General features: G+C 33.4%; 2 protein-coding genes across 3 annotated transcripts; both read right to left on the bottom strand.

The window, feature by feature from the left end:
- Positions 1–6,265: 6,265 nt before the first annotated feature.
- On the bottom strand, positions 6,266–11,534 carry LOC108329095 (uncharacterized). Of its 2 annotated transcripts, none has more exons than XM_017563244.2 (4): positions 11,482–11,534; positions 9,936–10,385; positions 7,971–9,094; positions 6,266–6,968 (listed from the first exon to the last, which is right to left on the bottom strand). In XM_017563244.2, the coding sequence occupies exons 2-4, from the start codon at positions 10,270–10,272 to the stop codon at positions 6,924–6,926; spliced, it is 1,506 nt and encodes a 501-aa protein (XP_017418733.1). In that variant the 5' UTR covers positions 10,273–10,385; positions 11,482–11,534; the 3' UTR covers positions 6,266–6,923. The 2 variants fall into 2 exon arrangements, with proteins under 2 accessions (XP_017418733.1, XP_017418653.1); XM_017563164.2 differs by having other exon boundaries at positions 6,266–6,972.
- LOC108322442 (probable methyltransferase PMT20) lies at positions 11,161–15,871 on the bottom strand. Its single transcript, XM_017554541.2, has 9 exons — positions 15,698–15,871; positions 14,730–14,756; positions 14,249–14,537; positions 14,011–14,159; positions 13,707–13,902; positions 13,056–13,266; positions 11,914–12,586; positions 11,738–11,815; positions 11,161–11,535 (listed from the first exon to the last, which is right to left on the bottom strand). Exons 3-9 carry the CDS (start codon positions 14,513–14,515, stop codon positions 11,313–11,315), a joined length of 1,797 nt encoding a protein of 598 aa, XP_017410030.1. The 5' UTR covers positions 14,516–14,537; positions 14,730–14,756; positions 15,698–15,871; the 3' UTR covers positions 11,161–11,312.
- Positions 15,872–15,934: the final 63 nt, after the last annotated feature.

The raw sequence follows: 15,934 nt of genomic DNA on the forward strand, positions 1-15,934 counted from the left end.
GCATCGATAGTTTACACCATACCATTAAAACCGTGTACATCAACTTAATTAAAATTTAACCCAATTGTATTAATTTAATCAAAACATTCCACTCATTTAACTAAAGTGCTGTAGTCTTAAAAAAAAATTGTAGGATGTCATGTTTCTCAATCATAACATAATTGATTTTTTCATGTTATGACAATATTTATAATCATTATAGGTGATAAGAGGTCATCATGTTGATTTTTAGAAGAGAAGGTGTTAGTGTTTGAGTGGATTAAGAAAATCTAAAAGATAAAAATGTTACCTAGAAGTGAAAGTCCACTTCATATATGGACTCCGAAAGAAAAGGTATGGTGAGAAGACTCCTTAGGTTAAGCTCCTCTAAACCCTTCATTCTTCTAGAAAAGTAACACCCTCAAAAGAGGAAGTATCATTAACAAACCTACAAAATAAACATACAAGGTTAAATGCTAAAGACAGAGAAATGGTAAACAAACTCAAAGCAATGAATGGGGAAAAGACTACCCTTTTAGTCATGCTCCTAGTGATCCTTTTAGAAAGAGTCTCTCTAACTTCATAATTTGAGGAATCATGGATTCATCAATAGGGATTTCAGAAAACCTTTTAATGTTTATATGTATTACAATTGACATGTTGAATTAGATACGAAGTTAACTAACAATTTTAACCAAAACACTACACTAGTTTAACCAACATGTGTAAATAAATGTTGTCATCATGGAGGTATACGTTTATCAATTTTCAACCTCTAGTATCATTATTGTGTTTTTAAGAGAGAAATAGACAAAATTGGACACTAATAAGATATCAACAAATAAGGTGTTGATAAATATTTTAAATATCCCTGAATCATTTTCTTAAAGTATTTTTTAACTCAAAATTTAAAAGTAATAGATTTGTGAATGTTATTATATATGAATCAACTTTTTTATTTCTTCCCAATCAATTCTAAAAAATACATCATATCAAATGTTTGGATAACCCAACAAGTATATTGGAGATAAAAGATAAGAGAAAAAATTAGAAGCAGAAAACATCCATTGAAATAATAGAGAAGAAGGAAAGAAATAGACAAAAACGAAGAAGAAGATATATTAGATTTATAAGAATTGAATTTGTGTAGCTTGAAAGTTTGTCAGTGGCTACGGAGGAGTCTCACTTTTCTAGCATGACAACGCGTGCGCACTTCGGGAACGATCACTTTCTTGAAATGCAACTTGCCTAAATTCTTAGCTATGTTGCTAAAGTCAACTACCAAACATTTGGAGTAGTGATACTTTTAGGCACGTGGTTTTATTATGGAGAAGTGATATCTAAATGTTTGATCAAATAAATTTTAGTATTTGTAAAATTCATTTTCAATTAAACTAATATCTTTAAATTTTCTGAATGTTTATATATGTAATGTAACTTTCATTATTCTTTAATTATTTATGATAATGTAATTATTAAGTTAGATATTTCTAAATATATCCGAATATTTTACATATTTAAAATTAGTTAACTAGTACAGTAAAGGAAAATAACAACAGTTATTTTCGCTTATACGTAACCAAGACATATACAAGCGAGACAAAAAGATGTGTTTTTGCCTCGATTCAAATCCAACCGAGGCAATAGAGGGGTTTTTTCTTCTTTTTTTTTATGTTTTCTTTTATTTTCACCATTTGTCAGGTCAGTTGTTAGCCCTTGGCTACAATCCATCAACACTCATCGCTCCATCTCACACCACCATTATCAAAGATTCCCAATTGTCAAGAATAAAGAACGAGGACGGCGTGCTCTCACCACCACTTGCAGAGAATCAATCAAACATAAAACAACCCAATCGAAATCAGAAAAAGGGGAGGAAGGAAGCTTCCTCCTTCACTGCGAATCAAAATGGAGAGAAGAAGAGGAAGAACAAGAACGACCACCACGCCCTTGCGCCCCCGCCGCGTCTCTGTCGCGTCTCTGTTGCGCCTCTGTCGTGCCATTGATGATCCCTGCGCCGCACCTCCATCGTAACAAAGAAGAGGAAGGAAGTCTCCCTTTCGCCAACGAAAGAAAATGGCAGAAAAGAAAGGAGCGATGCAACTTTTGTCTGAAAATGCCTATGTTCGCGAAATTTAACCCTAAACACATGTTATTACCTCGGTTATTTTTTTTAACCGAGGCAATAAGGGTCTACGACCTCGGTTCTATAAAAAACCGATGCCTAAACCCTCTCAAAAAAATAAAAAACAAAAATTTCAGCTATTTTATGTCTCGATTCTGTAAACAACCGAGGTAATAGACCTTTGTGATAATTACAAAAACGTCACCGCGTCAGTTTTAGGCATCAATTCTTTTTTAATCGAGGCATATACGTTTGTGATAATTACAAAAGTGTCACCGCGCTAGTTTTAGACATCAATTCTTTTTGAACCAAGGCATATACGTTTGCGATAATTACAAAAAGGCTACTGCACTATTTTTTGCTTCGGTTACAACTAAATCGATGTCAAATGCGTGAGTTAAAATCTTTTTATACTAGTAAATCTTTGAAAAATTTAATGTCAAATCTTAGAAAATTATTTCTAATGAAAATTGTTCTAGAAAAGCTTCATATAATAGTTTATATTTTTACTCTAATAAAATTATTGACTAAAGGAGTCATGTAATGGGTAATTCCATTAGTAAGGGAGTCAATCTCTCTTACTTTGGTATTTTTGACTGGTTTTTTATGGATAAGAAGAAGTTGTATCATTACAAAAGAAAATAATTTATAATAAATAAAATACATATTTTGGTATAAAAACTTTGGCTCATAAGCACAAAAATACTTTGTTCACAGAATAAAATACATTAAATTAAGAAAAATTATTGTAAGAATTTATTTACAGAATTTTTTTTCTTTGTATTTTTCCAAGGACTTCTCTTACATTGAAGAAATCTTGTAGTTGCGCATGTGGTATTTAGATGTTTTTTAAGAAATGATTTTGTCTATTATTTATAATTTAAAATTGGTCATTATAATACTTTGTAAATAAATGTAAATTAGTATAACGATTTTTTTTCATAAATTGAGAATAAAAAAATCACTTTTAGTGTTGTATATCTATATGAATTTGAAAGGCTAATATAGTAATAATCAAAATTTGGGGTTTTAATGATTTGAATACTTAACATTATTAATTCAAAACTAACAAAATCATTATAAGAATTATATTAATATATTTATTAGACGTTGAATATAAAAATATTGAAAAAAAAATTGGAACTAGCAATTTTAATACAGTTAACTTTAGAAAGAAAAAAACTTTCATTAACTCATATTTTGTTTTTATTTATATTTTTCTTTTTATTATATCATGTATGATTATACTTTCCTTCCTTTTCTTTCAGTTAAAATATATTCAAATCTTCCTTCTTTATTTTATATTCTTGAAGTTTTCACACGACATGTACAGTGACAAAGTAAATAATTTAAATAATCATTATTGCTGAGGGAAGATTAAGAGTGTTTTCAAAACTTATGGTATTAAATTTACTTGGACTTACTTTCATAATTTTATTAGTGAATGGTATATTAATTAGAAGAACTTCATTTTAATTATTTATTCACTAAACTTATGACATAATTTCTTATTTATTATGATTTAATTGAGTTATCCCTTGAAGATGTATTTATGTATTGGAGGATATTTTTTATTTTTTAATAATATGTTAGATATCTTACATAAAAACAATTTAATAAATAAATAAGTGTAAATTTTATTTTATTAATTAATTTTGTAAGATTAAATTAAACTTAATGTTTATTTTTTAATATAAAAAATATGTAAAAAATTTATAATATATATATAATATGAGTGGACGGTAAAGGGTGGTCATGCGCATGAAAAGAACATCATGATTAAAAGAAATAGCCTTTCTTTCCATCACATAATCAATTTAAAGATGTATTGCACCAACATGTCAAGCATTAAAAATGCACATATATATATAGATTATGATATCGACCTCCAAACAAACAGCTGTACGAGGTCGGAAAGTGCTCCATCATCGACTATAGTTATTTAAGGTTTAAGCACATCAATTATGGTTAGAAAAGGTACACAATTTCAACAAAATAATAATACTAAATACTAAGCCAATATAGCTACAAGCTAAAAACGAACGTGCTCCATCGACTATAGTTATTTAAGGTTTGCTAACGGTACACGATCATCAAAACACCTTAGTGGGGATATCCACTGAGGTATAAAGTATTTGCAAATCAAACATGCATTTTTCTATTCAAAAATAAACATTTTATATTAATATATTATTTCAGTTTAAAGGGAATTATTATAAAATGAAACACGGTAGTAATTTCATAATATTTTTATGTATTAATTATGTGATAAAGTAAATGTTTTTACAAGGTCCAAGTAGTATTATAAGATTAACATTTAATCTTTATACTCTTACACTTGTGTGTTTTTTTGTATTTATTTTTATTCATTTATCTAATTTAGTTTTTACAATAATTATTAAGATGTAACTTTTAGATCATCCGTATCAAGAGGAGATAAAGTGTGTACAAATACATAAATTAATAAGAGAGGAAATATGTGTAATAAATATAATAATATACTAGTTATGAATGTTGTCTTATTTATAATATTTTAATAGGTTTTTTTAGTATATTAGTTTTGATCATATTAGAATTTGATTTGTTAATTTTTATTCATTTGTACCAACTTTCCTATTACATTCTTAGGACGTGTTTGTTTGAAGGTGATTACTATACATGAAGAAGGATTTGAGAGTTTCAGTTGATATGCGACGAAATCCAAGCGATGATCTGTGGGGTTTGGCGCAATGTTGAAGAAAGCCAGGTAACGCCATGGCCAACCACCGCGCGTTCTTCATCTAGTCAGACCATGGGTCTCGCCGCCTGCCGCCGGTCGCCGGTCGCGGTCGGATCTTCGCCGGCGCCACTCACTCCTCCACTCTTCGTGTTCTTCACGCGTGAGGTTTCCCTTACTCTCCCATTTTCAGATCTCCTCCCACATCTCCATCAAGGTTCTTCACCCCAAGACTAGATCTCATGGCTGCAAGTCACGGAGTCGTCGCCGTGACTGGGTACCACCGACGTCGGCCGCCTTCGTTTTCTGTTCCGCCAGATCGCGTGGGTTCTTTCCTCTCCTTCATCACAGGGCCTTCCATGGCCAACACCGCTGGCAGCTTCACGTCGCGCCACTACCGTCGACATCACCCACCACCGGAGATGCCTCTAATCAGAGTCTCTTTCAAAACTGGTTTGGGATTTTGGAGTATTGTTCTGATTAGTGGTTGTTTGTTGTAATTGAAGGTGAAGAGATGATTGAAAAATGAGAAGAAGAAAATGTTTTTTGGTGGTACCGGGGATGCTTACCTCATTCGAATGTAGAGGGTCATTTTCTTGCTATAGATTGGTGATGATTCAGTTCTTGCTTGGAATAATTCCAACTCCAATTGCTTACCTCTATCCAGATTTTATTATTGTTTCGAATGAATTTTGTGCTCGCCTTTGACTATCAAATTGGGTTCATAGTGGATTTCTGATTAATGTTGCAGAGGCGATTTTGGTCCAATTTGACTAAGGGTTAATGTAGCTGGTTGATGGAATGAGGAAGTTTTGAATTAGGAAGTTGGAAAATTAGTGAATGTAGTTGTATAACCTTTTTAATCGTTAATTCTGGTTTGCAATATCTTAATGATTGTAAATCTGTGTGATTAATGATCAATTTGATTTATTTTCTTTCATGGTTTTGAACCTATTTAATTTTGCACGATTTGGTGTTTTATAATGGTGGAGATGTTGAGTTTGGGGTGGGGTTTATCTGCAACGTGTCAATTAAGGAGTTTATTCTGTGCTTTGAGGGTTTGAAGAGGCTTATTTCGGATCATGCCTTTTATTATAATATAATATAATATCAACGCATTTTGGAATGGCTAATCACAAGCTTCATATTTTTTATACGATTCCAAAACCGTATACAAAATATAATATAAGATTCCAAAACCGTATACAAAAGATAATATAAGATTCCAAAACCGGTGTAAAAAGTATTATTTTTTATACGATTAAATGCACAACATGTATACAAAGTATTTCAAACAACAAAAACCATTATTCTCTAATCTTTCAAACATCCCCGAGAAATATCAAACACTTCCTTGGACTTTATCAAAATCACTTTTACTAAACAAATCAAATATTCCCAAGATTTTTTCAACATACATAGTAGAAAAATCCAAATCCAAAATATAAAATAAAAATTATATTTCAGATTTCATAATTTGGAATATAAAATAAAAAATACATTTTGAACTGTATATTTCAAAGTATAAAATTTACATTCCGAAATAGTTGAGTTTCTTTCCTTGCCTAGCTTGAAAAGTAAAAATTAGCACAAGAAATCAACTTCAAATAACGTGCATGCATCCGCTTCCATTTATCAAAAAATAAGGAATGCTACGCTATATAAAATACTAACAGATATAATATGCCGCCACAGAAGTGATGATGGAGCTCGAGTATCATAACTAGCCCGAGCATGACCTTCATAGCAATCTGGATAATCCTGGCAAAATTGATGTGATAGAGAAATTCAGACCATATTGTTGACTGCTCATGTTGCCAATCATGTACGATGGTAGCAGTTTATGAGCACAGCTTTTTATCACTTCCATTCCAGTTCTTCACAATGAACTCCAAGTTTAATGCCTTTTAGGAAGTTATCAGGCTGGCTTTTCATGTTTACGTTTCAGATATTTCCCATTCCTAGCAAGTCCAGTGTGTGTTGAAAACCATGCTTAAACATGAAGATGAGGGATGAATGAATGATCTTGCTACTCAACAGTTTGGAGACGATGATAGCATGTCTCTTTGGTGGGGACCAGGACCTCATTTCCTTACAGCCATGTCATCCACTTAGACAAGCACTGTCTATGAAGGTACTCTGGTAAATCTGCCTAGAAAAATAACACATTACAAAATCAGTTTAACAGTAGAGTGTAACTTTATTTCATCTTAATCAAGAACAATAGATTTTCCTACATATACTTCTATAAAAGGTGACATGATTTAAAAATTAGAACAATAAATATTATACAACGAACCACGTTGGATGGAGAGGGGCATATTCAGTTCAAATATGATATTTGAGCATTGATAATAAAAACATGAATAAAATACTTGAATCAAACATATTTTAAAAGTAATAAACAAAATATCTATAGCAATCGCTAATTAAAGTCAAGGCTAATCATATTCAGAAACCAAGGTATGTCAGAAGAGACAAATTGATCTATTAATATAAACTAGAAAGAACTGAAAAACTAGACAAGGGTCATAATTAAGGTACTACACAAACATAGAAATAGGGTAAATTATCAAAATTCAAAGACATGGTTATGACAGAATGTGTTAAAATTAATATAAAACACGGCTTAAAATGAAAAAGAGAAATGACATTTTGAAAACGAACAAGTCATTATACATGTTTATCGAATTATTACAGCGAGTCTGTGATATTTCCATCTGTATTGATACAGAAGCCTAAAAGACAAAAGCAAAAATAAAATAAAATTATAAAATGAAGATAGGAGTATTCAATGTGTTCAAGAAGTAAAACACATGTACACCACAATACGGTTATTATTTTGAAATGCCAGTGCTTCCTTGAATCAGACTAAAATTCAATCAAGATATTCCGCAATTTTAACAACCAAAACAAATACCAGACATTTTTAATTTGAATGTAACCATGCTATTCTATGTCCAAAATCACTGCTTCAAATTCTACTTAGGAGAATCTCGTTTTTTTTTTGGTAACTTCAATATCATCTACTGGCAGAACCATTTTGATAAAAATCCAACATCTTTCACCAAAAATGTTGCAAATATGATTCCACCCACAAACGTTTATAAGCCAAAAAGTTTGTTTAAATATATGGATTATGGAACTTACACTGCTCAATCCTGAAGAGTACCCATCAGTTGAAAGCAACCAACTTCTAGTATTTGACAGAGAAACTAGCTTCTGGCTAGCAGAATCATAATCTAGCAATTCATCATCATCACCATCTTCATTGCGATAATAGGTCCTCCTCTTCTTTCTAGCCTTCTTTTTTCTTCTAGTTTTTACTCTAACTGACAAACTGCTATCAAAACCAGAACAATCTTCTTCTAATGGTTCTTGCAATGCATTTTTATCATAGTTACGAAAACTAATTTGATTATTCACGAACAAAGACTCCCAAGACTCGGGGTTCTGGCATTCTCGTGACAGTCTATAGTAAATAAGCCATGACAGAAGTCCCAGATACTTTATCACTTCTATAGTTTTCATCTTATATTTGTTCTTGAAGATTGTTGTCAAGATATTAGGATTGCTTGGGATTGCAGACATCTTTGACACAATTTCATTGATTTTTTCATGTGGTTCCCAAGCTTCTTCATCACGTAAAAGGCGTAGAAACTGCCTCGCCTGTGCAGTGACAGCATTTAGCAGCAGTAACTGGTTAATAGATCCATAAGCACCACATTTAAAAACTAAAATCACAAACAAATTAGAGATGTCATTGGAATGTTGAAGTTCCATTCTTGGGCCAAGAGATTTACAAAGTGATTCCACAAGGTAGCATAAGTCTTGATCTTCAAGAGCAATAAGAAGACGTCCACACAGAGAGGAGAAGGGCTGCTGCCCGAGGAATTCATTTACAACATCCCATATGTCTTTAAATTCCTCCTTATACATTAAATCAATGAAATATTGCACAAAGAAGGACCTATCAATAAAAAAAATATCACCATCCTTCACTGACTCAGCAAACTCATCAGATGACCAAAACTCAGGTACATGTTCTAGAAAGTTTTCTACAGTTTGGAGAATATCCAAATCTAGAAAATAATGGGGCTTAGTAGCAACCACTGCTGGCGACTGCCCATGCTTTCCTTTCCACTCCAGCTCCTCCCAACAAATATCTCTATTTTTAAATGCAAACTGGGACAGTGCCCTAAAACCTTTTCCCTGCTCTAGTCCACCACTAGAGGAAGAGCAGGAAAACCACTGCAATACTCTCTTTGGATTACCTGCATCCCATACACAAGTTATACAATCAAAGAAAGAACTGATCCACACACTTGTTTTGCTATCATGAAAAACTCACAAATCATAGTAAGTTCGATTTAATGAATACTAGAGCACCCATCACATATATATAAAGTTCAACCAGAAACCACTAAAAAAAGACAAGGTTAAATCCACAAATGTTACACTGTTCCAATCAGAGAGCAACAAGATATCGCTATAAACAAAAGAGTATAAGAAAGGAGAAAGACCCAATTTATAGAATATGCATTCTTCATCACTTTTAGTTTTTCTAATCCTTGAAGTCTCTATATCTACTTGACCATAAAATGCATTGTTTTCACCCCTGGCACATCCTAAGATATGACACATTTATGATACACCGATAATAATAATAGGATAAACCCTAAACCTCTTAATATATGCATATTGAAAAATGTATGAAAATTCTTATATGATTTATATATTAGATACTTTATTAATAAGTATTATCCTAAAGTATTGGATATGAATACGTATTTCAAAAAACAATCCTTGACCACAATTTCAACCCCAATGTCCAGGTTTTTGAAGTCACTGTTACAGCATTCCGACAGCAATTCACCAGTATGTCCACAGTTTCCTATGACATCATTGCAACGAGAACATGATCATAATTTTAAAAAGCTTTGAAATTGAGACCACCAACCGTGGCCTCAATACAACCAAAAATTGCAGTCTTTAAGAGTCCGTACAAATTGCAACACAACCAAAATTCAGAGCTTTTGTTCCCAATTAACAGCAACTTCAGTAACTACTCCCAACAACACTTTAAAAGAGCAAAGAATGTGCAAACGGACTAACCTTGAAAAAACTTCTCAAGAACGTGACACCTCCGAGCCAAAACGGAACCAAGTTTGTGCGGCGAAGTGTCAACCATGAAATGCAGAAGCTGAGACGCCAAATCGCGCTTCGTCCGTCGTGTTCTTAGCAAAGCCCGAAACAGGTCACGCTGATCGACGAAAGTCACGCAGTTGAAACCCGCAACGGTGTTGCAGAGCCATAAACGCGCTTCGGCGCGACCCACCGCGGACCAAATAACGGTTTCCAAGTCGTTCAAAAGACACAATTTGGATCGAGTTGAATCGTCGTCGTCTACGACGTCGTTCCAATTGGGCTTCGTCAACAACAAGTCGATCATTGTTTTGCTCTCAATGAACGAACTCTACCAACTTGTTTTGGGAAACTCTGAAAACCCTAACGCGACGGAGTAAAGAAAATTGTCACGCCGCTCCGAACTAGCATGTCGCCAACCTTTCAAATAACGACATAAATAAATAAGAGGCGGTTACTTTTAAGAACATGTAAAAAAAAATGGATGAATTTTGTAACGAAAATTTAAAAAAAGTTACATTTTTTTATCAATTTATACCATAAATATTTATCTACGAAAAATGCGAAGATTATTCTTTTTATAACTAAATTTGAGAATCATTTATAAGTTATAATCCTCGAATCGATTTTTATAAGTTATGAGATTTTTTATTTGTATAATAAGGCTTGAAAAATCAAATTTAGGAATTTTTTAATTAATTAATATAAAATATCACGTATCAAAATTAAACTCATGTTAAAAAATATATTAAATATTTTTATTATTATTTACTAACCTTTATTTTAAATGCTGTTATCACATTTATAAATTATTATAAATGAATAACTTTTTTTTCGAACAAGCAATAAACTAAATTAATTATTAAAAGTAGAGTTATAACATATTTCAAAAACAAATTCATACAAGCAATAAACTAAATTAATTCTTAAAAGTTCAGCGAAAAAATTACCGACTAACGGTCATGTTAGTTCTTGTTATTATTACTAAATGACTACTTATATTTCCCAAAAATTAATAATATAACGAGTTTTCGACAGACTTTTTATTAATGGAAACTTACAGAGTTTTTTTAGGATGAAAATTATATAATTTGTTAGTCTATGGAATTTTACTCACTTGACAAGTGAGTTGAAAATAGAAAGTTATATAATATAATTATATTACTCGAAGGGGACCTACCAGACTAATATAGAATTTTCTCCAATAAAAAATCATTATACAGATTCACATAACTTACGAACACTAAAATCAACCTTCAAGTTTTGTAGATACTAAACTTAAAATTTGAAGATGACTGAAATTGAACTTTTAATTTTTTAAAAACAAAATATTGTATTCATAATTTGTCATCTTGAGCCAAGGTTAGATGAAAACCATAGCTTTTTCTGGCATACTAATATCTTCTGAGTGTTACTGCCATTCTCAGTATCTTCTTTATGACATTCCCACCGCATACCCTTACCAATGGTGGTAATAGCATCCGTAAAGTAAATGGATTCACGAATAATTGCATACCCATTAGGTCGTAAGATTCTATCCATTTCCAGCAACACATATTTCATTTCACACCTGCAACAGAATGATCATTGTCAAATATATACATTCTGCAAGTCATAGCAGTGAACAAAATCTTGTCAAGTGGGTTACAAAAGGATCCGTTTATAGATTGGAGTCGGTTATTAATAGAAAATAACTCATCCTGCATTAGCAGTTGTGTTGTATTATAAACTGCACAATGGCTGTTATTCATAGAAACATATGGCACACTCACCTTTGGCTTTCTGCAGTGAAGAGTCCATCAAGGTGAAGCAGATCGTATGTTCGAGGATATGTTGAAAAAGCTTCACACCTACCATTGAAGAATGGAATGAACATTAGTTTAGCAAGCCAAGCATGTTAGTAAATAAATAAAAGAATTATGGTTCATATCAAACATTTGCAAATTACCAGTCATGGAAGGTTCCAATAAGCCCTCGATCAAAAATCACAGGGAGTGTATTGGTAGCATAAGATGAGACCACGTTCATGACCCATACAGGATCATTGATCAAGGCTGCAGCAAAACCTCCATATGCTGTGTTCATGTCCATAACATTTCTTATCTTGTCTGTCCCAAGGTCGGGGATCAACTTCTTGTAGTACAAAGTCTGTTTTTTCCATTTACTGTTATCTTTTCTGAAAACTTTAGCACTCCCACGATGAACCATTGAAATCCGTTCTGGTGGAACATGCAACCGTTCAGGCCACTTAGCAATGGACGAGAGGCCTAATTTCTTAAACTTGGGATCTGGAACCACAATACAGGCACGACTTGGAGTGTACCATGCTGAATCTGGTTCAAGGCCGTCATCACAGGTATGTGGATCGGCATCTCTAACCACCTTATTATAACAATTGTTATCTTCGGACTTCTGCCATACAGCAATGTCACCCTTTTCCTTGAACATTTTGAAACACATTGAAGTTAGCAATTCCTTCAACTTCTCATAATCTGATATTTGTGCTTCAATAGTTGTGTTCCATCCACGCCACCTGCGCTTGTAATTTATTGGTGGGCCAGACAAGACCCAAAATCCTCCAGGACGAACAATCCGGTGTATTTCAAGGAGATAAGCACCACCTAAGATCAGATAGCAATCATAAAGAACTAGAATTTAGAGTGAACTTCTCAGCTATAAGAGAGAAATTAGAAGAAATAAAAAAAAAAAATCATCAAAACAGTAAGATTAGAGTGAACTTGACAGCTTGAAATAAATGTAGGATCTCCTAGTTTTAGGGCATTCTATTTACCATTCTATAAAATTGATAGACACACTAGTTAAGATGGGCAAAACAAACTAAAATAGTCACAGCTTCACCTTTATTAAAAGCAAAGTAGTAAAATGTGTCAGATTAAGATCTTAAAATTCAGGTGCTCATTGAAAACTATATGCCAGCATGGTATGAAAGCACTGAACGTATTCTCAACAGATGCATTCAATCCAAAATTTAGGCAGCTACAAACTGGTAATTACCGGAGTTCATGATCACAGGAAGAGTTGCATATAAAGGAATAAATTTTAAAGTTCAAAATCCCCAGAAAGAAGTACCAAATTCTGTCCATGGGATTAGACATCTGGAGCAATGAGCCATATCAAAGGAGTTTGATGGGAATGGAAGCCTCTGTGTAGAAATAACACCAAGAACTGCAGGGATACCACGCTCTAGAGCAAATTGAATCTGAGCTCGATGGTTATCTCTTGGTGCAAGAGAGACAGTTAGAATCCCACGATCCAACAAGTTACCACCCCAGCTAGCAACCTAAAATAATATAAATTGAGTTAGGTGGTTTAATTGATTTAACTCATGTCTATACATGTCTGAGTAATGGGACTGGATCAGAAGTAGAGTCAAGAAATAGGAATTACAACATAGGTATTTTCCAAATCCCAAGTTTGTGTCAGGAAGATACAATAACATTGATGCAAGTGAAGAATAAACCAAAATGTTTTAATCCCCCATTCCTCTCCTTGTGCTTCTACTTTAAACCATCTTAATAGGTGTTTTACAGGCACAATGAAATTAATTGGTTCTTTCTGTTTTAGGTTACAAAATAAATTGATTTGAAAATATATTCATACAGTAGTTCACAAAGCACAACTAATCAGCATGTGCAATTAAACTAGAATCAAAGGAACTTCGAGAATTCTTATAAGCAAGCCACCCCCTATATACAAAAAGAAAAAGGCTGAAACACACACCCCACAGCCAGTATCAATGGCAGTTCGAATGGTCCCATCTTTCATTTCTGGGATCATATCTTGCATTAAATCAACATATTTGCCAACACCGTTGGGGAACATAGTTCCCCCACCAGGAAAGATGAATTTCTCGCCTTCCTTTCTCAACCAATGCTGATTGGACTTCTGCTTGTTAATCCACTCATTTGGAACATTGCTGTAATTAGACATGACACAAAACAGCTTGAAGGAGTGGCAGAATATCTATTAAAGGAATTTTCAATTAAGCAAAGCTTTTATTGTTAACCTAAAAGACATATTATACCTGTACCAACATTCATCTCTGCTCTTAGGCCATCTAATTGGAGGCTTATACCCATCTGGGGGAGGAACTAAGCATTCTTTCCTCTCAGATTTTGGAGGGCAATGGCGTTCCAACAAAGTAGGCTGACGGGAGATGTACTTCTTCCATCTCTATAAGTTTAAGCATACATAATCAATAAGAAAACTTTCTTCTACAAGTCCTATAACACGAAAAAATGGACTACAATCAGTAACCTTACCCTTGGATCTGTGCATGGAGTGTAATCTTGAAAGTCAATACTGCATTCTGGAAAACTAATGTATTTAATTTGCAGAGGACTTATTGATGACTCCTCGGGGGACCCAATGGATATCTGGCCATATATCGACAAAAATCTGTCCTTCTCAGAACAAAAGATTATACCCGTATAGAAAGAAAATCCACACAGCACCACTAATATGATTGTCATAGGGACAATCGTGCTCTTTTCCTGCTGGGTGACTGGTATCCCATCTTTGTTGTTCATTGTATGTGAAATAATCAACTATCTGAAGAAAGACGAGAAACTCCACATCACAAACAGGGAACATGCTCCCCCTCATATATCTATTAAGGAATGATAAACCCAACAATTTAAAAAAACAAATCAAATTCATATCCCAATTAAAATAGTCAGTTATCAACATTTATCAAGCATAGACAGACAGTCACTGATGAAAAAAAAGGCACTCGGAACTCACGAGTTTCAAGAGCCACACTCTAACCACCTGCCAAGAAATCAAGTTCTATTAGTTATGTGTTTTGCCACTAATAACAATAATTATAATAATAGTCTAGAAGATGCTAAAATACTGAAAAAGGGGGAAAATAACATCGGTTTCGTAGCTGCTACAGAAATCAAACAAGCATAAAAGTCATATAGTATGCACTCAAATCTAAAAAGACAATTTCTCTAAGGTTATCAATCCTAGCTTAACTACTTAGGTCAAAGAAGAACAGTGGATTAACAGAAATCAGCAATCTGTAAAGGGGTTATCAATGTTGATATTCAGATAAAAAAGAATTAAACACCAATATCACGACCAGAGCAATGCAAGAATACACAAATTCCCATAATTGCTCGGCATTGTGGAACCAAAAACTGGCAAAGAGAATATGAGATTATGATTAAAGTCCCGCTGGTCAATACTCGGCAACCACCGCAGCTACCTTCCACGCACTCTGGACCATAACACCCACTTTCCATTCAATAAGTTAAAAGAAAGCTCTAGATGTTGCTCCATGCTCCGTTGCCATGGAAGAAAACAAAAAAAAAAAGGCACCAAATAACAGCAACATAACAATAACTAATCGGTACGTTGTCCTTGTTTGAAAAGATGAATTGTCATCACTACAGAGTTGTGAGTGCAACATTTCAGAAAAGGGCTAAATCCAAAGAATCCTCTAATCCAAGTTTCACCGATTCAGTTCAGACTTCAGAAAAAAAGGGCATATAATTATGTATTTTGTCCAATAAACAGTAAGAATTTAAACTACTTAAAGCCCCTCTGATTGAAAAACGAAAAATATAAAGACCCGGAGAACTCATGCAGAAATCAGATCCGTGACAATAAAGAATGAAAATGGAAGAATCCAAAAGAGAGACGAGGACAGAGATCCAACACGGGTAAACAAAAAGAAAGAGAGAGGAATCCATGGAACAACTCACTCAGATTCCTAGTGCCATGACTAAATAGCTCAGTCATTATATTACCAAATCTCTGTTGTTTTCGTCCCATGTTTGATTTCAATTCAACTTGGACCATCCTAAACCCTTTTTTTCATTTATATCAACAAAAATGAAAAAACAATTTGAACCAGGGATTTTCTTTCATATTTTAGCCTTTTGGGGGTGTTTCCGTTTATAAACAGCTTCCTTTATCTCAAATTCATCCACTACTAAAAT

Source organism: Vigna angularis, chromosome 1 (genome assembly GCF_016808095.1).
Source record: "Vigna angularis cultivar LongXiaoDou No.4 chromosome 1, ASM1680809v1, whole genome shotgun sequence".
In the NCBI taxonomy this organism is placed as follows: Eukaryota; Viridiplantae; Streptophyta; class Magnoliopsida; order Fabales; family Fabaceae; genus Vigna; species Vigna angularis.